Raw genomic sequence first — 20,739 nt, forward strand, 5'->3', positions numbered from 1 at the left:
TTAGCAGCAGCAGTAACAGGTTTATATCTGTGAGTCTGCTTCTTATCTGCTATATTCACTAGTGTTGTATTTTTTTAGATTCCACATATAAAAGTGATATCATACAGTATTTGTCTCTCTGTGTGTGACTTGTTTCACTTAGCATAATGCCCTCCAAACCCATCCACACTGCTGTGAATGGCAAAACTCTGTTCTTTTTTATTGCTGAGTAGTACTCTGTTGTGAATATACCACCTCTTCTTTATCCGTTCATCTGTTGATGGACACTCAGGTTGCTGCTCTATTTTGGCAGTTGTAAATAGTGCTTCGGTGAATATTGTGGTGCAGGTACCTTTTTGAATTAGCATTTTCATTTTCTTTAGATATATACCCAGGAATGGACTTGCTGGATCATATGGTAGTTGTATTTTTAATGTTTCAAAGAACCTCTATGTTGCTTTCCACCGTGGCTATCAATTTACATTCCCACCAACAGTGTATGAGGGTTCCCTTTTGTCCATCTCCTCGTCAACATTTGCTCTTTGTGTTCTTTTTGATGATAGCTATTCTGACAGGTGTGAGGTGATACCTCATTGTGGTTTTGATTTGCATTTCCCTCATTATTAGAGTGCTACTCAGTCATGTCCAACTCTTCGTGACTCCATGGACTGTAGCCCACCAGGCTCCTCTCTCCATGGTATTCTCCAGGCAAGAATACTGGAGTAGGTTGCCATGCCCTCCTCCAGGGGATCTTCTCAATCCAGGGATCATGGTTAGAGATGTTAAGCATCTTTTCATGTACCTTTTGGCCATTTGCATTTCTTCCTTGGCAGAATATTCAGTTTTTCTGACCATTTTTTATTTGGCTTGTCTGTTGGATATTGAGCTGTATGAGCTGTTTATATATGTTGGATATTAATCCCTTATCAACATCATTTGCAAATATCTTCTCCCATGCAGTAGGCTATCTTTTTGTTTATTGATGGTATCCTTTGCTGTACAAAAGCTTTTAAGTTTAATTAGCTTCCATATATTTTTGCTTTTATTCCCTTTAGGAGACAGAGCCAAAAAATATTACTGAGATCTATGTCAAAGAATGTTCTACCTTTGTATGTGTTCCTCTAGGAGTTTTTTAGTATCTGATCTTCCGTTTAGGTCTTTCATCCATTTTAAATTTATTTTTGTATATGGTGTTAGAGACTGTTCTAATTTATTTTACAGGTAGCTGTCCAGTTTTCCCATCATGACTTATTGTAGAGACTATGTTTTCTCCATTGCATATTCTTGTCTCATTTGTCGTAAATGAGTTAACCATAAATGCGTGGGTCTATTTCCAAGTTCTCTATCCTATTCCTCTGATCTGTGTGTTTTTGTGCCAGTACCATGCTGTCTCACTAGTTCTTGTCTACCAGGAAGACTGCTGTAAAAGATAGTGAGATGCAGGGAGTCCCTGCTAGGCACAGTCATGCAGAGGTATGTCGGGGTGACCCACCAGAGCCTCAGACCCATTTACCTGGACCATCCCTTAGCCGTAGCCCCTTGAGGCATGTACCTACATGGTGACTTAGACTTGTCCACTCAGACTGAGGACCAAGTCCACTTGCTCCAGTTTGGCCTGCACTGCAGGGACTGCCTTGGGTTTTATGTGTCCCCTGACTGTCTTGCAGTTGCACACCTCTCCTGATGAACAGTTCTGCCCACTCCATGCATTTGCTCCCAGCCTTCCGTACTTTGCTCCTTGAAATCCTATACTCCTCAGTGGAGAAATCAATCCCTAAAGGTCCAAAGGAAGTCTCTCTTAGAAAGTCTCTCTTAGGTTGTTTTACAGTGTTCTTTCCATTTCCTCATTAGAGGAATGTTAAAAATAAGTACCTGTTTATCAAGATCTATTATTGAGATCTAAAAGATTTATTCTGTTCCAGGCAGTGTAATAGATACCTTACATAGTACATCATCTTATTTCACCCTCATCAGCCCCTATACAGACATATAACACTTCTATCAGTAAGAAATCTATCCTTGTAGGGTTAAGTAGTTGCCCCAAATTTATACATAGAATGTGGGACAAAATTAACATTCAAACCTATGTCTGACATCAAAGCTTGTAGTTTTTTTTCCTGTACTGTGCTGCCTTTGGCAGATATGCCATAACAGGTAGAATGTTTGTTGTAATTATTATAATTGGATTTTTATGAATGTTCTTTCATAAAATTAATATTTGAGTGCTCTGTGCTAGGGCTATAATTACCAAGACTACTTCCAGAACCTTGCTATCAAGGGGTTTATATTTAATGGGCACGTATGTAAACAAAGACCCACAATATGATAATAGTAGCATGGAGCAGTGGGCACCTAAGAAGTACCTCCTGTCCATTAGGTAGCCTTCACAGGAAGAAGTAGCATTTGAGCTTGACTTGAAGGATGTGTAGGAATTTCCCAGGTAGACAAGGTAGAGGGAGCAGGATTTGTAAGAAGAGGACCTGCAGAGAAGTGTTAGCTTTTGTCCACTACAAAGCTTGAAGCCATTGAAGAAACTTAAGCAGAGGAATGACATAACCCATTTTACCTCTGTAAAAATGCGCTGAGGTAACAATACAAAGTATGAAGAAAACTTAGAATGAGGATAAAGTGGTATTTATTATAATATTCCACATGAGTGTTGATGAGGGTCTACACAGAGGCAGTGGCTGGAAGGGGAAGAAGAAACAGGACCCACTAGGGAGTGAGTAGGCAGTCGTGTGGCAACATTTATTCAGCACGTTTGGGTTGTCACAGCCATCTCTCATCCCCGATTCTTCCCTACCTGCCTTTCTTCTAAATTAAAACAAGTGATAGTTTTCAATTCATGATCCGGCTTTTTCATTTACTTCACGTAAGCAATCACTTTGCATGATTTTTTACATTTTTCACATCTGGATCATACAAGGAAAGATTGTGGGCAGCTCTCATAAATTTTACGAAATCTTTCAACTTCATCATGAAAACTTCAAAGTTAAAAACATATGGTCCATCCATCTAGCTCTTCTAGTATATGAGTTTTTGGTCTGGAATTTATTTCCAGTCAAGTTGTAATATAAAAATCACAAGTAAAATCACCATAGTTACTCTACATTACAACTTCTAACATCATCATGATACTGCATTAGGTATAATTATTCATTTGTCTTCCCTTTCGGAATTCAAGAGTTGTGACTTGCGAACTAATACTTTTATTTTTGTCTGAGGAATGTTCCTCGTGACCAGCTTGTCTCGTGTACTTCAAAGGCTAAGTGGTTTAATCAGCTCTGCAGAGAAATAGGAAGGACAGAAGTGGATTTCCCCTGGATTTATAAACACATACATTCGTGCATGTATACACTTTCATATGCACACATACATATAAACATATTATACCAACCATAAAGCTTTATAATGTGCAATTAGTAGGCTCACGGTTACATGAGTGCTAAGTCACTTCAGTCGTGTCCAACTCTTTGCAACCCCATGGACTGTAGCCCACCAGGCTCCCCTGTCCATGGGATTCTCCAGGCAAGAGTACTGGAGTAGGATCCCATTCTCTTCTCCAAGGGCTTTTTCAAACCCAGGGATTGAACCCACATCTCTAAAGTCTCCTGCATCGGAGGTGGGTTCTTTACCACTATCACCACCTGGCAAGCCCAGGCTCATGGGTACTAACGGCCAATTTGACCATTCCATCACAGTAACCATCATACCCAGAGATGTGGATCCATTTCCCTGTAATATGTATAAAAAGACCACAGATTGGTTTAGCCAGATGTTTTTTAAACTATTTTACATTTTTGTAAATTAGAAAATCCAGAATAGGAAATTCAAAACTTGGAAGGAAAATGTGTCTGACTCAATAAGTACTAAGTAATATGGCAGATTAATTTTACTAGCATAATAAATCTTTAAGAACCATTTCTAAAAATGTACACATAGGTTTTGTACATTTTATAAATATTTTACAATCAGTGAGATGGTGAAATATCATTTTAGGCATTTATGAGGTACATCTGATTTCTCCTACCTTCATTTCCCAAAACAAGAGAGTGCACTCCTTAAACTGTATAAACTAGCTGCCTCAGATCATGATATTAACTTATGTGTCTTTAAGTCAGCATTCACTAGAATCTAATTTAATTGAAATAGCTTTGCCTGTGTAAACTTCTCCTTTGTTTAAAGAAGATTTCACTGTTTGGTTTGGCCTTAAGCAAATGCAGCCGTTTGTTTGTCCATAAAACATTGGATTAAATGTATAGACTAATATGAATAGCTTCTCATCATTCCCCATGTACATGTACACTGGTCCCTGCCCCCTTTACTGTGTGGCATAGTATAGTCACTGAAATCCAGGGCTCTGCTTTTAGCTTGCTCTCTGGGAAAAAAATAAATTTTGGGTAAGTAGACCTATCACCTTACCATTGTTGCCCTTAAATTTGGGAAAGACTACTTGAGGTTTGAATCAACGGTAAAGAATCCACCAGCAATATACAAGATGTGGGTTCGGTCCCTAGGTCAGGAAGATCCTCTGGAATAGGAAATGGCAACCCACTCCAGTATTCTTGCCTGGGGAAATCTCATGGACAGAGGAGCCTGGTGGGCTACAGTCCATAGGGTCGCAAGAGTCAGACACAACTTAGTGATTAAACCACCACCACTTGAGATGTACTTTTTAAATGGAGCTGCTAGTGCTCTTGATAACAGTGAATTATATATAATTTGCTCTCAAAGTACACTGAGTTTTTCTCTTTAATATAGTGCCGATATTATCTGCCTAATCTTTGCTGACCTAAAAAAGCTAAATATTTGGCATTTTGTACAAAGTAATGTGCAGTAAATGTTGTAAGAGATGCTTCACTAATGTTTCACTACAGACGTTTCACTATGTTCCCTGCAGTCCAACTGTAGTTTATTTTCTGGTTTCTTCTTTTGATTAGTAGTAATTTAGAGATATAACCCTGGGAGCTTTTTGTTAAAGCTAGATATCAGATCCCCCATGGAGAGGGAAGGTGCCATGGTACTCTTATAACGTGTGTGTTTTCCCTGTTCAGGCAATGCTGGACGTGGCTGCACACCAGGGCTGGCTGGTGACTGTCCTGAACATCACCAACCTGGTGCAGATGGTGATCCAGGGGCGGTGGCTGAAAGACTCCTCCCTCCTAACAATACCACACATAGAAAACCACCATCTGCACATTTTCAGGTAAGTATTTTAATTCTCAATGTAATTGGGTTTTTTTATTTCAAAAAATCATTTCCTTTACATGTATGGTCACTTGAATTTCACGTTGTGCCTAGAATATTGATTCCTTACAGTGAAAATGCCCCTGTTTCCCGGAGGGAAACATAGACTAGTGACAATGGAATTCTTACTTGAAATTTGATCATTGGCCTCAAGCTGAACTGCAATTCATTTTAACCTTCTTTTAAGTTGTTTTCTATTTGCAGCATCAAATGCATCTTCATTTTAACTCTTTCTTTGCTGTGCCAGCCTTCATTTTAAAAAATGTTATGCAAGTTCTTTAAGTGACCTAAAGCAAAAGAAATTACCAGTTTCTATCATTGCAGAATAGATTAGAGAGATCAGAAATTTTTTGTCAAAAGTAAGCTGTGCATCTGTAAACTGTCCAAAAACTGAGTAGTTATATATATCTAGCAGCTCAAGATGTAACTTGTACCTATAAGAAGAGTTTTTGCTATCATAAAAGTATTCAACTCTTAGGTCCTATGTGAAAAGAAAGTGAAAATGTTGGTCACTTAGTCGTGTCTGACCCTTTGCAACCCCATGGACTGTAGCCCCCCAGACTCCCCTGTCCATGGAATTTCCCAGGCCAAGAATACTGGAGTGGGTTGCCATTTCCTTCTCCAGGGGATCTTCCCGACCCAGGGATTGAACCCGGGTCTCCTGCATTAAAGGCAGATTATTTACCATCTGAGCCACCAGGGAAGCCTAGGTCCCATGTACATGGCTACAACTATTTTAGCAAAGGAAAGAATGGTACATACTACAAGCCAGATTGGCAGTGTTTAAATGAAAATGTTTCTTTTCACACCACTTGAGAGATACTGTGCGGCCAAAATATTGTTTCACAGTCATGAAGACGGACAGAAGAGTCTGCCTGTGCTTGCTATCATGCACCCTTCTGCCTCTCATCAGCTGGACGAGGAGTGGCAGTCATGTGATGCATCTAGAGATATTCGTCACCAGAACCTCAGGCACACATGGGGTCTCCTCAGGGAAGTCCCTCCATCTGACTGACATACACTGGCTTCCAGGGCAGTTGATCCCATGGTGCTCGAGTCCCTGCTATGAGATGTCCCTGAGAACTAAAAGGCATGTTCAGAGAATGGGCCACACCAACAGCAGGTGACCTGGGGCCAGGGAAAGTAGATACCTCACGTGTCTATGGCTCAGTTTCAGGAGCTCTTTCAACATGGTACTGGAAGTTATGGGAGTTGGGTTTCAGCAGTAGAGGAGACACGCTAGGGTACCAACCCAACAGCACATGGGTCTGTTACGGAAACTGGTTGGGGCCTAGGAGATTTGATCCATTTTATTATTGCTACCCAGAAAAGTGGCTGTATTTGTCTAATTTCAAGGATATTTTTCATCTTACTATATAAACAAGATAGATTTAGATAGACTCCTTTCCTGGTGATCCAGCACTATTTATACTGTAAATCTGAAATAGTCCCCTAATATACTTTTAACTGTAGGATGTCAACAACTTACAATGAAAACTTTATTCAAGTAAATGTATTAGAGACATTTGCCTGCATCCATTGCAAACGGGTCAGAGCTCCAGTTCAGTATTTTATCCACATGGATGCGTCAGCACATATTAGTGCCTTCCTATAGAAAGACACCACCTGTCTATCAATCCTGATTTTCTACTGAGCTCACACATGATTCACACATTTTATGTCATGGTAGCAAAACTGCCTTGGATTGATACCTTCAAGAATCCTGACTGATTTTGAAGCTTCATAATAGTGGTCTTTAAAAAGTTATACACTAAATTTAATTTTTAAACTCTTTATAGAAACCATCGTTGTCAGAAAAATCTCATTTGTGCTATGAAAGAATTATTTGGTGTTGATATTATTTCTTAGGAAATGGAGCCCAGGTATGAAGGGCCCACGTGCTGGTTACCATGGGTCCATTGAGTGCCTCCCAGAACTGATCCATGCCTGTGCAGGGAAAGACCATGTATTCAGCTCCATGATAGAAAAAGAGCTACCGGCCCCCAAAATGAAGCAGGTAAGGCCATCAGTTCCATGTTTAGATACTCTCTCACTCTATCTGGGAAGTTACACAAAAGTTTTCTAACTTAAGAGTGTTGCTTTCAGAGTCAAACTCTCCTGGGTTTAAATTCCACCTGCCATTTACTATGATTATAAACATGAAAACATTATATCAGTCTCATGAAATTCTTGGGAAGATTAAGCAGGATGTTATTATGTAAATTGCTTTATGCTCTATATCTGTCCTGTTATAGCATAAGAGCTCAACAGATGGTATTAAGAGTAATGACTGTAACAATAATTAGAAATAGCGGCTGCATTATTAGAAGGTTGTTTCAGTATAATGCTGTTACAGTGGCTGAGAAAGGCCTACTAGGACTTAGTCATCTAGGCTACATTGCCCAGGAGTCCTTCTATCAATAATCCCTTCTTCAAGGTGTTTTTTTGTTGTTTTTTTACACTTGGATATATTTTCATGCACCGCCCTCAATTACTCTTTTATGCCCCCCTCATTTTAATCACTTTTTGTTCCTAGATTCTAAAGTGTTTCTTGAAACAAACTCCTTGTTAGTATACTTTGTAGCTCAGGAAAATCTAAATCTATGTTGTGAAAGACAACATAAGTCATTGCTCCAGACTATCTTTGGAAAGACCAAAAATATGAATGAACAATGCCAGAAATATTTGGCATATACAGACTTTTAAATCTTAAGCAATTTTACCCTAAGCATGTAAATGTTCAGGGTTTACAACATAATTAACATATTGGCTTGCAAAACATGTAGTAAAATAAAGAAACTTCTAAACCATGTCATTGCCCCCGACCCCACCGCCACCCCAGTGGAACTTATTTCAAGCAAGACTTGGAAAAAGTATAACAGGCATTTAAGTCTGATTGTTCAATTTCTGTTGAACCCAGAATTGGCACAAAAAATCTATTTTAATATTCATAATAAGTGCCTCCCTTTCTAGCTAAATTATCATCAAAATTATGAATAAAAAATATATTTAAAACAAGACTTCTATTAGCAACAACAGATTTCTAACATAACATACAGTGGTTTCAAGCCAAGTTTTAGATGTGATAAAAAATTAGAACATTGTTATAATTAGTTCAGGGAAAACTCAGAAGTAAACTTACTTAATTTATTTGCATAAATTGCCATTCTGTTATCTTTAAAACCGAATGCAAATTGGCTCAGTCTGATATAATGATGGTTATTTGGCTCAAAAGTGCTTCAATTTGCAGAGCAATCTGGTGTCGGCTCTGCAGTGAGGCGATCCCAGGTAACATACAAATCCTGAATTATTCCAGAAATTAGTATGTTTAAAGCATCAATTTAAGTGCTAATTGCAGTAGTAATGAGAAAAAGCAGTACGACTGTGAGATTTGCATCTTCTACCCCATCAGTATGCCTGGAACGGCTGCTGACTGGCAGAGGATTTGGCTGCTAATTAAATAATTGTATGCATGGCAGTGCTTTTGCCTGATTCAATAGATGAAGATTAATCCACAGATAAATATGTTTGGCTGGTGTTGAAATGTCTTAGCAATTTCTTTAAAAACAGCTCATGTTTTATATACTTATGTATGTGTGTATGTGTATATATATTTGTATATATGTATGTACAAATGTATACACACATCCAAAAAATATATGCATATGCATTGTAGATGGCAAATAATAATATTAAGCACTGCAAAAAGATTACAGATATATAAAAGCAAGATCTGACTTTTGGAGGCTTTGTAAAATGAAGTTCCAATGAGTTGCTAATAATTATTATATTGCTAACTCATTTAAAGGTACAAGAAAAATATGAAGTCTTACTTCATATGATAAATGCTACTTGTATTGTCTCACAAAGTTAAATGCTATACAGAAATGGTATATTTGTGTCCTCCCTCTGGCTAGTCTAAGAACATCCTGTGGCACAGCTTCTAGACTCAGCTGGTTCTAGCAGGGGATACGCCATCATTTGTACCTTAAAGCACTGTGTAGACCATTCTGTGGCCTGAGTATTTCAGCATCTATTTCAAACATAATTTCAGATTCACAAGTTACAGGATTGGTGTTGAATTGAAAATTTGCATTGGATTTACATTTTTTGAATTCCTGAGGGATAGTTTGATTCATCAGGGCTTCTTCATTTCAATTAGGTGGTATACTCAACAGCAATAAAGTCTCAGCGAATATGAAATCAAAGCCTATAAGGATACCTATGGAATATTATTAAAGAAATAAAAGGAAAAAATTAAAGTATTCATGAGCTTTTAAAAACTAACTTAGAAGGTAACAACAGATAAAACAGCCAATATAGAGCGTTTTCTTGACCAGTGGTGATATTTGCCACATAGTTATAAATGTTAGAAAATGACAATTATCTGAGGATATTAGGTTATTTTTTTTACATCTTTCCCATAGACTTAGGAATTCATTCATTCATTCAACAATGATAAGCACTTGAAAAGTGAAAGTGAAAGTCACTCAGTCGTGTCCAACTATTTGCAACCCCATGGACTGTAGTCCATGTAATATTCCAGGCCAGAACACTGGTGTAAATAGCCTTTCCCTTCTCCAGGGGATCTTCCCAAACCAGGGATCAAACCCAGGTCTTCCGCATTGCAGGCGGATTCTTTACCAGCTGAGCCACAAGAGAAGCCCCATTATTGATAAGCACTTACTATTTGCATTTTAATTTTTCACAAATATTTTTAATTAAAAGAGCAGGAATAAAATTGGTAATATTTTCTCCTCCTTTTAATATGTGTCATTTAAGTTGGTATTCTCAATATGATAATACCAAAAAATATATATTTGTTTCTAGAAAGAACCCTAGACCTAGAGATTTCCTTACAATATACAAACATATAAAATGTTTTCCTTTCAGAATAATTTGGAATAAAAACAAAAGAATTGTCCATTTTGTACACTAAATGGTCAGTGAAAGATGCTGTCTGACATCAAAAATTGCATCACAGCATTTTTTCAAGTTGCTTTTATATCCCCAAGTAATGCTCTCCACCTTAGCAGTCACATAAATGCTTTTTTTGTTTGTTTGTTTATTTATTTTTTTTCACATTTTTTTTTAATTTTAAAATCTTTAATTCTTACATGTGTTCCCAAACATGAACCCCCCTCCCACCTCCCTCCCCATAACATCTCTGTGGGTCATCCCCATGCACCAGCCCCAAGCATGCTGTATCCTGCGTCAGACATAGACTGGCGATTCAATTCTTACATGATAGTATACATGATAGATGCTTCTCTAAAACTAGCCAGTTCAACAATTATTTTAAAACTTATTTTTTTAGTATAGTCAGTAACCACTCATTGTCTCAAAGGGTTTTCTGATAAAAGGATCACAAGTTTAGGTAATGATTAATACTTTCTTAGTTTTTTTAAAGGGACTTTAATAATATTAAAAGCACACTATTTTTACAAACAAATGAGTACAAGAAAAACTAGGAAATCTGAACAAGAGCTATAGATTGTGTCACTGTTAATATCCTGGTATACATACTTGTACTGTAGTTGTGAAAAGTGCTCACCTGGGGGAAACTGGGGACTGGTACCCAGGATCTGTCTGCTTTATTTCTTACAACTGCATTGAATCCAGATTAATCTGAGAACAAAGTGGTTGATTTTTTAAAAGTTCACTACTTCTTAGTTGCTCACTACATTTCAGTTACCCACTCTTTTCTCTTCTTATTCAGGCATGGAATTTCTTATCTCATTTGCCAGTGATCGATGTTGGCTTGAGTGTTAAAGGCTGGTGGGATGACGCCGCAGAGGGACACGACGAGGTCTCCATCACAACTGTGGCTTCAGACAAACGCAGCGACAACAGATGGGTCAGGTTGCATGCTGATCAAGAGTATGTGCTTCAAGTCAGCCTGCAGAGAGTCAGCCTCGGGTTCCACAAGGTAGAGTGTTTGGTTTCCATTCTCAAATGCTTCACACCAGATACAAGCACGCACCAGCACACATGTCTGTTATGTGACTAATGCCTCCGTGCCCTTCACAGATCCCGCTTCCTCAACTGGCCTTAAGCAGCAAGAGTCAGTCTTCTGAAATGAGTCACTTCTCCTCATGTGCCATGTTTCAACCCCAGAATACCCACGGGACATCATAATATAATGCCTAGAGTCCTGTTCTCAGAGCATGGTGTACAGATTCAGCAGAATTTCCTAGAGTAGCTTTAAGAGTACAGGTTCCTTGGCCCTATACCAGGCCCACAGCAGTCTCAGGGCCCGAGGAAATCTCAAAATCTAGACTTTCACTCCACACCCCAGATGAAGAAGATACTAGTTAAGTTTTTCTGTGTCTCCTTTGCCACATCTGCCTGCTTCCTTCATTAGAATGCATATGAGAGAGCTCTGTCAACATGCAGATAGGCCAAAATTTTATCTTTTAAGTTACTGTGCTCTATCCTACTGTCTGTGGCACCACAATAATTGTTGAGCCCTTCAAGAATGTTAGTACACAACATGTGGGCAAATTGGTTTTTGGACCACAGCAATCATTTGTTTATTTTTGACTGCACTGGGTCTTGGTTGTTCTGAGCGGGCTTTCTCTAGTTGCAGTGTGTTCTGAGTGGGCTTCCTCTAGTCACACTTCCTTGCAGTGGCTTCTTATTGCAGAGCACAGGCTCTGGGCATGCAGGCTTTAGTAGTTTCTGCTCCCAGCCTCTAGAGCACAGAGTCCGTAGTTGTGGGGCATGGGCTAAGTTGCTGTGCAGCATGTGGGATCCTCCCTGACCAGGGATAGAACCCGCACCCCTGCATTTGCAGGCAGATTCTTATCCACTGCACCACCAGGGAAGTCCCATGATCATCAAAATAAGAATTTGCCTTCTCCTTAGCCCAGGGAGAGGGGCTTTCCCATATCTAGAACTCTCCCTCAGGAATGAGGTTGTGGTTCACTCATATTCTCCTCCCTGTATTCACACACAAAATGATCGGTAACTTTCTGTTGTTAAAATGTCTTTCCAGTACTGTGCCTTTAAGTCTCATCTCATTTGATTTCTAATTCAAAAAAAATCAGTCAGTGTAAGTATGAACTGATTGGCCTCTGGCATTTCAGAGGCTTTCATATGAGCATTTTTAGATGACTTAAGGTATCCCAACTTACAAAAAAAAAGGCAATTGTAATTATAAAGATAAAATCATGAGAGAAAAAAAAACTGAAGAGTTTTCTTTATCACTGCTATGTAAGAAGATGTGATTTCCCATTTTAGAGAATAATGGGACTTGGGGAGTTTAGGAATTTGCCAAGGTCCTAGAGTCAGAAAATATGGGAGCAGGATGGGCACCCAGAGTTCTCTGATTCCAGTCGCTGTTTGCTTTGTACCTGCCATGTGCACACACACTGACAGAAACGAGGCCAGTCCCAAATAGCTGGACAGCACACCCCCAGCCTCAGGGGACTCACTCTCAACAGAGGTGCTCAAGCAACATAATACAGTGCCCAGACTAACCGTATACTGAGGTACAGCTAAGGTATGTTGCGAGCACTAGTGAGGGAGAACTTTGAGGCCTTTGCAAACATTTCTGACAATAGGATTCTTTTTACCATAATATTAGTACTTAAACATTAGATTTAATCATGCTAGAAAAACTCTAAATTTTGTTTCTAAGTGCTGTAAAAAATACATTACTCTCTGACCTCTCTTTTAAAATGCCTTCAGTGAAACATCTCCCTCTGGAATATTGAGTGAAGTCTGATTGAGAGCATGTCATTATTAGCATCTTTTACACCATAAACTCATTGTCTTAAGGAATCTCTAGAATCTTTGATTTTCTAAAAATCAATCTAAAATAAAAGACTTCAAGTGTTGTCATTATAGAGATATCTAATCATGGGTGGTGGTGATTAATATATTTTACAATTTGCTTGGCTCACAATTTCCCATTCCTTAGAGAAAGAACTTTTTAATATTGCCATATTGGAATATGTGCTTTTTCATGTAGTTTTATTCTTGGGTAGTGGGGGAACATGTTTATATGACAGTGTTTATTATCTTCAGATTCCAGAGTCCAGCTTCAATTGACTTTTTTTCCCCAAGTATTGGTTTCTTGTATATAAAGCTTTGGAAGATTTGGTTAATATGATTGTATCCCAGCTTGTTCATCTGCAAATTAGGGTATTAATTTTCTTTACAAGAATGGTGTCAGAATTTATTTTGATGTCAAGATTCAAAAGTTTTCTGTTCTGAGCCAAATAATCCTGGTGGTTATGGCCACAAAGTAGTAGTGTGGCTATACTGTGCTTTGAGAATCTTTAAAAAAGGTAGATGATGGCATATCAAATACACCAAACCTAAAAATGAAACACAGCCCAGATACTCAGATTTATGGCTGCCAAGAAAGACAACATGGCCTTTTAACCACAACCAAGTGGTATAGAAAATCTAGCCATTTTGATACTTTATCTTTCCTTTTTCTGGTTTACAGGGAAAGCAAGACAGCCATGCAGTTACTCCTCGATTTCCCAAATCGAAGGATGAAGGATGGTTTTTGATATTAGGAGAAGTGGATAAGAGAGAACTTATCGCTTTGAAAAGAGTGGGCTATGTCCGAAGTCATCACGTGGTCTCCATCTCTTTTTATACCCCTGAAGTACCTGGAAGGTAAGCAGAATCCTTATCCCCAAAGAATTAACCGTGACTGTGATGAGACCACCACAGACTATGAGCTTCCTGGGTGGTACTAGTGGTAAAGAATCCACCTGCCACTGCAGGAGACACAGGAGATGCAGGTTCGATCCCTGGTTGGGAAGATCCCCTGGAGGAAGGCATGGCAACCCACTCCAGTACTCTTGCCTGGGGAATCCCATGGATAGAGGAACCTGGTGGGCTGCAGTCCCTAGGGTCACGAAGAGTCAGACACGACTGAAGCCAACTTCTCAGACACGTGATGAACACAGTGGTTTCACCATTTTGTTCCTCTGTTGTATGTTAGGTATATCTACACACTGTATTTCATGAGCGACTGCTACCTGGGCCTGGACCAGCAGTACGACATCCACCTCCACGTCACACCGGCCAGCGTCTCTGCACAGGCCGACGAGATCTCTGATGCCCTGACTGACCTCAAAGTGAAATAACCCAATCTAGACAATCCGTCGGAAGGAAGTGGTGAAGCCTGGCTGTTCAGTCATCTGGACAAAGTCAAATTACTTGACGTTTGCCTTGGAGGAACCGGCTTCCAACCTCTAGATGCAGCAGAAATGGGCAGTGGCTGCAGCTCTGACTCCAGCGACACCAAGCCGGCTGCGGAGGGGGGCCTTTTCACAAATGTTGCCTTGTGTTGTCCTCATGGATCACTAGATATGTAAAGTGACTATGCCCGTAGGAGACTCTTTCAAGTTGTGTATATTGAGATGCTATTTAGGAATTATCAAATTTTACATTTCACAGTGTACTGTTTACAAGAACATCGGCTCCTCTTTTTTTAAGGAAAACTACACAGGGGAGTGACAGTGTTCAGATTTGTTAGAACAGATTTCTAACCAGATTTCTGTACAGTGGCACACAGTGCATGTTGTGTTGCAAAATTTATACAGTTGGAAAATTTATACTTTGATCACATATAGAAGTAATTTCATGAATTTCTTACAAATGTTAATAATATATGATAGAAAATTACATTATAGAGCCCAATGATGATTTAAAAGAAAGCAGAATATACTGGACTTAAAAATGTAGATACTGTAACTGGTGGAAATAAAATATTTAGAGTGCCACTTCAAGACAGCCTGACTCACTCACTCCCTCTGCCCCCTTCCATCATAGCCACTCTTGATCCTTCATTTCCTTCTCTGTCAAGACATCACTTCCGTTCTCTTTCTGACAGTTTATTTATGCAAGGAGAGATACACAGTCTAATTCACACAGACCTCATAGTTCAAGTCTTTGTCTTTATGCACTTAGGATGGGCCTGAGGCAAACCCAGAAAATGTTCAACCCCTATAGGTAGGTTTTCACCTTGGATAAAGGATATTTCTCTATACCCAAACCATTTCCATCTTGAAAGATACTTTTTTCCAACTAAAAAGTTGTTGGATTAAAATGCCCATATAACATACATTTTCTAGTGAAATGAAATTCTACCTTTGCAAAATAATTTCAAAGAGGGGGTGGGGGTGGGGAATGACACTGTGTCACATGTGGGATCTTAGTTCCCTGGCCAGGGATTGAGCCCACATCCCCTGCATTGGAAGCATAGAGTCTTAACCACTGAACCACCAGGGAAGTCCCTGTGATGAATTATTTTCAAATATTTTCAATGTAACCACCACAAGTATTGGAATTTAAAGCTCTTCTGAAACTGAAACATACTGCTTATGTGTACCTCCTTTCCCATACCAAAAAATAAAATAGAAAAAAAAGGAGGGGTGGAGAAGAAGGAATAAAAGTAGGATGGGGAGAACCAGGCATTCACTTCCCCACATTGAACCTAAGCAACTAATATGAACGTACCGAGTGCTGTAGGCATGAGATGTCCAAAGGGCTCTAGTCTCAGGAGTTTACTTCATATAAAGAGATCTTTCTGCCTTTCATTTGGCAGTTTATTTCTACTTGCAATTCATACCTAAACACTGAGTGAAATTAAAAGTGAAAATTATATAGAGACAGAGGGTTACCAGTTCATACAAGAACCTGAAAAGAACTCATTGTCTTCATGTTTATCAGTATCATTCTTTTTTTTTTTAATGAGAGCTGGCTACTTTGGGGAAGTAGGAGGTCCCCTGGACGTGTGACAGGGAACATAGGAGCAGTAGGAAAGAATGTCATATCCATTAAGAGAAAACACAGGACCAATTAATTTTGACATTGAAAGTGATGAGTTCACAATAAGCTAAGAAGACGCTAGTAAGACATGGTGTGCTTAGATGGGAAAGTTCATCTTCTTCCAATGAGTGGCCAGAGCTATTTGTCTATGGCCTTATCCTCACTCATCACTCAACCAAAATTTGAGAGTTCAGTGTGCACTATAATATAGGGCATGTGCGAACCATTAGATTAATTCCGTATTTCATCTTATATTCTCTTGGATTTTATTGACTCCAAATAGTAATGGAAACTGAAAGAAAGTGAAAGTGAAGTCGCTCAGTCATGTCCGACTCTTTGCAACCCCACGGACGGTAGCCTACCAGGCCCCGCCATCCGTGGGATTTTCCAGGCAAGAATACTGGAGTGGGCTGCCATTTCCTTCTCCAGCGGACCTTCCCAACCCAGGGATCGAACCTGGGTCTCCTGCATTGCAGACAGACGCTTTACCATCTGAGCCACCAGGGAAGTGCAAGTCAAATATTCAGTCTAGGCATGACATTGAGTACTCTGGAATCTACATGAATCAGAAACGTGTCCTCTTAGACAGCTGGCCTGGTGATGAAAAGAGGTATTATAGGTGACTATAATAAAAGGAGAAATATCAACAACTTCAGATATGCAGATGGCACCACCCTTATAGCAGAAAGTGAAGAGGAACTAAAAAGCCTCTTGATGAAAGTGAAATTAGAGAGTGAAAAATTTGGCTTAAGGTTCGACATTCAGAAAACGAAGATCATGGCATCTGGTCCCATCACTTCATGGGAAATAGATGGGGAAACAGTGGAAACAGTGTCAGACTTTATTTTGAGGGGCTCCAAAATCACTGCAGATGGTGACTGCAGCCATGAAATTAAAAGACACTTACTCCTTGGAAGAAAAGTTATGACCAACCTAGATAGCATATTGAAAAGCAGAGGCATTACTTTGCCAACAAATGTCCATCTAGTCAAGGCTATGGTTTTTCCACTGGTCATGTATGGATGTGAGAGTTGGACTGTGAAGAAGGCTGAGCGCCGAAGAACTGATGCTTTTGAACTGTGGTGTTGGAGAAGACTCTTGAGAGACCCTTGGACTGCAAGGAGATCCAACCAGTCCATTCTGAAGGAGATCAGCCCTGGGATTTCTTTGGAAGGAATGATGCTAAAGCTGAAACTCCAGTACTTTGGCCACCTCATGCGAAGAGTTGACTCATTGAAAAGACTCTGATGCTGGGAGGGATTGTGGGCAGGAGGAGAAGGGGACGACAGAGGATGAGATGGCTGGATGGCATCACTGACTCGATGGACGTGAGTCTGAGTGAACTCGGGAGTTGGTGATGGACAGGGAGGCCTGGCCTGCTGCTATTCACGGGGTTGCAAAGAGTCGGACACGACTGAGCAACTGAACTGAACTGATGATGAAGTCACTGCAGTGGTGAAATATTTGGAAAAACTTTGAAGGGACATTTAGGCTGAGTTTTGAAGATGATTATGAGGATGGTCAGAGATGACGGAGAAGAGCCCTCCAGGTAGAACAGCATTTACAAAGGCTCTGAGATAGCCTGGGGTGTCCAGTTGGTCTGCATTTTCAGAGAGGAGAAAGGGACTGAGCCGACAAAAAAAGACTAAAGGTTGTGAATACTTACCTTGAATTACAGGGTAAGACTTGTGAAGCTTATGTAAGTGAGTGTAATGGAATTCCTTGAGAAGGCACCAGAGAAGATGAGAAGGAATTCTGGGACCAGGACAGAGAACCAGTGGAGTTGGAAGGTGTGCCCCCATGCCTGTGATTCTGACGTGACTAGTAGCTTATAAAATTACGAATTCAGTAGCCTTGGAAAACTACACATTGCTTCCCAAGCACACTTCACAGCTTCCTCCAGTTGCATACGCCAATACCTTGGGGGTCAATCCTTGACTCCCCTCTCGCTGTCTCCCCGCTGGCCACCATGGTCACCGAGCTACTCCGCAAATGTCCCGTGGACCAAGGCTTGTGCTCCTCCCTCAGCCTGGCTCTCCCCAGACACCCACAGACCTAACCATCTTACTCTAAATGTCAACCCACCCAAGCTCACCTATCCCATCACCCTTTCCTGATTTTTTCTTATCACCACTAGTAAAAATGATTTATTAGTCTCTCCGACTATGTTTCCTGATTAAGCTTCAGGAAGAGTTCTTTATCACATTCATTCAGGGCACGTTACCAGGACCTACAACATCACCTGGCACATGGTCACTGCTTGATAAATCCTTGCTGAGAGACTTCCTTGGTGGTGTAGTGGCTAAGACTCTGGGCTCCCAATGCAGGGGACTGGGGTTCAATCCCTGATCACGTAACTAGAGCCCATGAGCCACAACTAAGACCAATGCAGTCAAAAAATAAGATTAAAAAAATATTCTTGCTGAATATCTAAATGAATAGAGACAACCATGGATTTTAAATTACCACACACCTAGTTCACTTGACACCTCCTCTTCTGGAGATGGCAAATACCCTCAGGCTCAACCAAGAACACAGACTTGCCTGATCATCCTGTCTCCTGTCAACAAAGGAGAAGCACACTGAAAACTGACTGGTAGCTTTACTATGATGAAGACTATGGAATATTTTTATATAGCAGTGGATCTTGGGTCTTACAAGTATGTTAAAACTTCAAATCGTCATAAAATGTTTTTCACCTAAAGTTTCTCTTTTTCTAAATAGGATAATTGCTTTACAATGTTGTGTTGGTTTCTGCCATACAACAACTTGAATCAGGTATAAGTATATGTACATGAGCCTCCCTCCCTCCTGCCCCCACCTACCCATGTCGCCCCTCTAGGTATCACAGAGCACCAGGCTGGGCGCCCCGTGTTATACAGCAGCTCCCCGCCTCTGTTTCACACGTGGTAGTGGATATATGTCAGTGCTACTCTCAATTCGTCCCACTCTCTCCTTTCCCACTCTGTGTCCACAAGTCTGCCCTCTACATCTGCTTCTCTATTCCTTCCCCACAAACAGGTTCATCGGTTGTTGTTATTTAGTTGCTAAGTTGTGTCCAACTCTTTTCAACCCCATGAACTGTAGCCCACCAGGCTCCTCTGTCCATGGAGTTTCCCAGGCAAGAACACTGGCTTTTTTTTTTTTTTTTTTTGCAATAGAAATGCCATGATTTATTCTGTTGTATAAAAAAGTCATCCTTATGTAACAAAATGTCTTCTTAGAAGAAGATATATATTATTTCAGGCCATAAATAATCAGCAAACATACAACTGTTGGCAACTTAAAAAACAAAACAAAATCAACACTGATGCTTTCCATCAGTGCTGAAAACAAACCTGCTTAGGACATATTTACAGGATATTACAGTACTCAACGGAGAAGGCAATGGCACCCCACTCCAGTACTCTTGCCTGGGAAATCCCATGGGTGAGGAGCCTGGTAGGCTGCAGTCCATGGGGCCGCTAAGAGTTGGACACGACTGAGCAACTTCACTTTCACTTTTCACTTTCATGCACTGGAGAAGGAAATGGCAACCCACTCCAGTGTTCTTGCCTGGAGAATCCCAGGGACGGGGGAGCCTGGTGGGCTGCCGTCTGTGGGATCACACAGAGTTGGACGTGACTGAAGTGACTTAGCAGCAACTTAGCAGCACAGTACTCAAACACAAAAATTGAGGTATTTATTTGGTTGCCATTTACTTCTCCAGGGGATCTTCCTGACCCAGGGATCAAACCCACGTCTCCTGCATTGTCAGGTGGATTCTTTACCACTAAGCCACTAGGGAAACCCTAGGCTCATCAGTACCACATTTCCAGATTCCGTATATATGCATGAATATAAGATATTTGCTTTTTCTCTTTTCAACTTAATTCGCTCTATATAACTAGCCTGAAGTTTTTCTCTTCTCTCACCAGACTCCTTTGTTTCCTCCATCACTGCTTGTAACTATTCACAGTGAAAAGGCTCCCCAAACAGGAACTCCGTGCAATTGAACAATATGAACTGACAATAACTTCTCTTTCAGAAAGAATTCCAAATGAATAGACAAGCATTGTTTCATGAACTAGCTTCTCACAAAGAAAAACCTGATTTAAGTTTTAAATCTTTTGACTATTACCAAAATAGAACTTAGCTTCAAAGATATATACTGAGCCCGTAGATTAGCACTCATTTTCTGCTTTCAGAAATCTAAGCTCTAAATCTGAGAGACAGGAGATAAATTTTTTGAATTTTAAGTCCCCTAAATTGCTCAGAATGATAGTTGATTCCAGGTTATTCTGAAAGCCTGTTTTAGTAATGGAGGACGGCTACAGAGAATTCTGGAAAGAGTTATTCCCACAATTTCAAGCTCAGTTCACTTTTTTCATTACAGAGCATTCTGTCCTATTTCAGAAAAATTAAGTGCTTCAAATTTGAGGACTTTAAATGAGATTTCAAAGATTCTTCTTTGTTTGAAACTTCTGCCCTAAGTCTTCTGCATGTCAATTTGAGAAAGATCTTGGGTCCAATCTTACCCAAGGTCAAGCTTTGGACCCCAACAGCCACATCTGAATAGATGCTTAAAATTTTACTGTTACTCTTAACTGGCCTGTGATTCAGAAAATATTTCTTAAAAGCGCTTGAGTGAATTTCACAAGCACTGTGTCTCTTTATGGAGACTTCCTGGAGAACATAATGGATTATAAATCAATCCAAGTTTGGTTAAGCAGAATT

The 20,739-nt window shown here is 40.0% G+C and overlaps 1 protein-coding gene and 1 non-coding gene across 2 annotated transcripts in view; one reads left to right on the top strand and one right to left on the bottom strand.

Moving 5' to 3' along the window:
- Positions 1 to 14,947, top strand: part of ASCC3 (activating signal cointegrator 1 complex subunit 3) — a 315,102-nt gene extending 300,155 nt beyond the window's left edge. Inside the window, exons 37-41 of the mRNA XM_052645754.1 lie at positions 5,034 to 5,185; positions 7,096 to 7,243; positions 10,946 to 11,155; positions 13,685 to 13,860; positions 14,192 to 14,947. Coding sequence (XP_052501714.1) covers positions 5,034 to 5,185; positions 7,096 to 7,243; positions 10,946 to 11,155; positions 13,685 to 13,860; positions 14,192 to 14,336 — 831 coding nt within the window. The 3' untranslated portion in view covers positions 14,337 to 14,947. The remainder of the gene's footprint in view (positions 1 to 5,033; positions 5,186 to 7,095; positions 7,244 to 10,945; positions 11,156 to 13,684; positions 13,861 to 14,191) is intronic.
- Positions 14,948 to 16,458: 1,511 nt separating this feature from the next.
- TRNAC-GCA (transfer RNA cysteine (anticodon GCA)) lies at positions 16,459 to 16,530 on the bottom strand. The gene has a single exon. It is a non-coding gene; the product is annotated as a tRNA-Cys (tRNA).
- Between the last annotated feature and the right edge of the window lie 4,209 nt (positions 16,531 to 20,739).

This window comes from Budorcas taxicolor, chromosome 9 (assembly GCF_023091745.1).
Source record: "Budorcas taxicolor isolate Tak-1 chromosome 9, Takin1.1, whole genome shotgun sequence".
In the NCBI taxonomy this organism is placed as follows: domain Eukaryota; kingdom Metazoa; phylum Chordata; class Mammalia; order Artiodactyla; family Bovidae; genus Budorcas; species Budorcas taxicolor.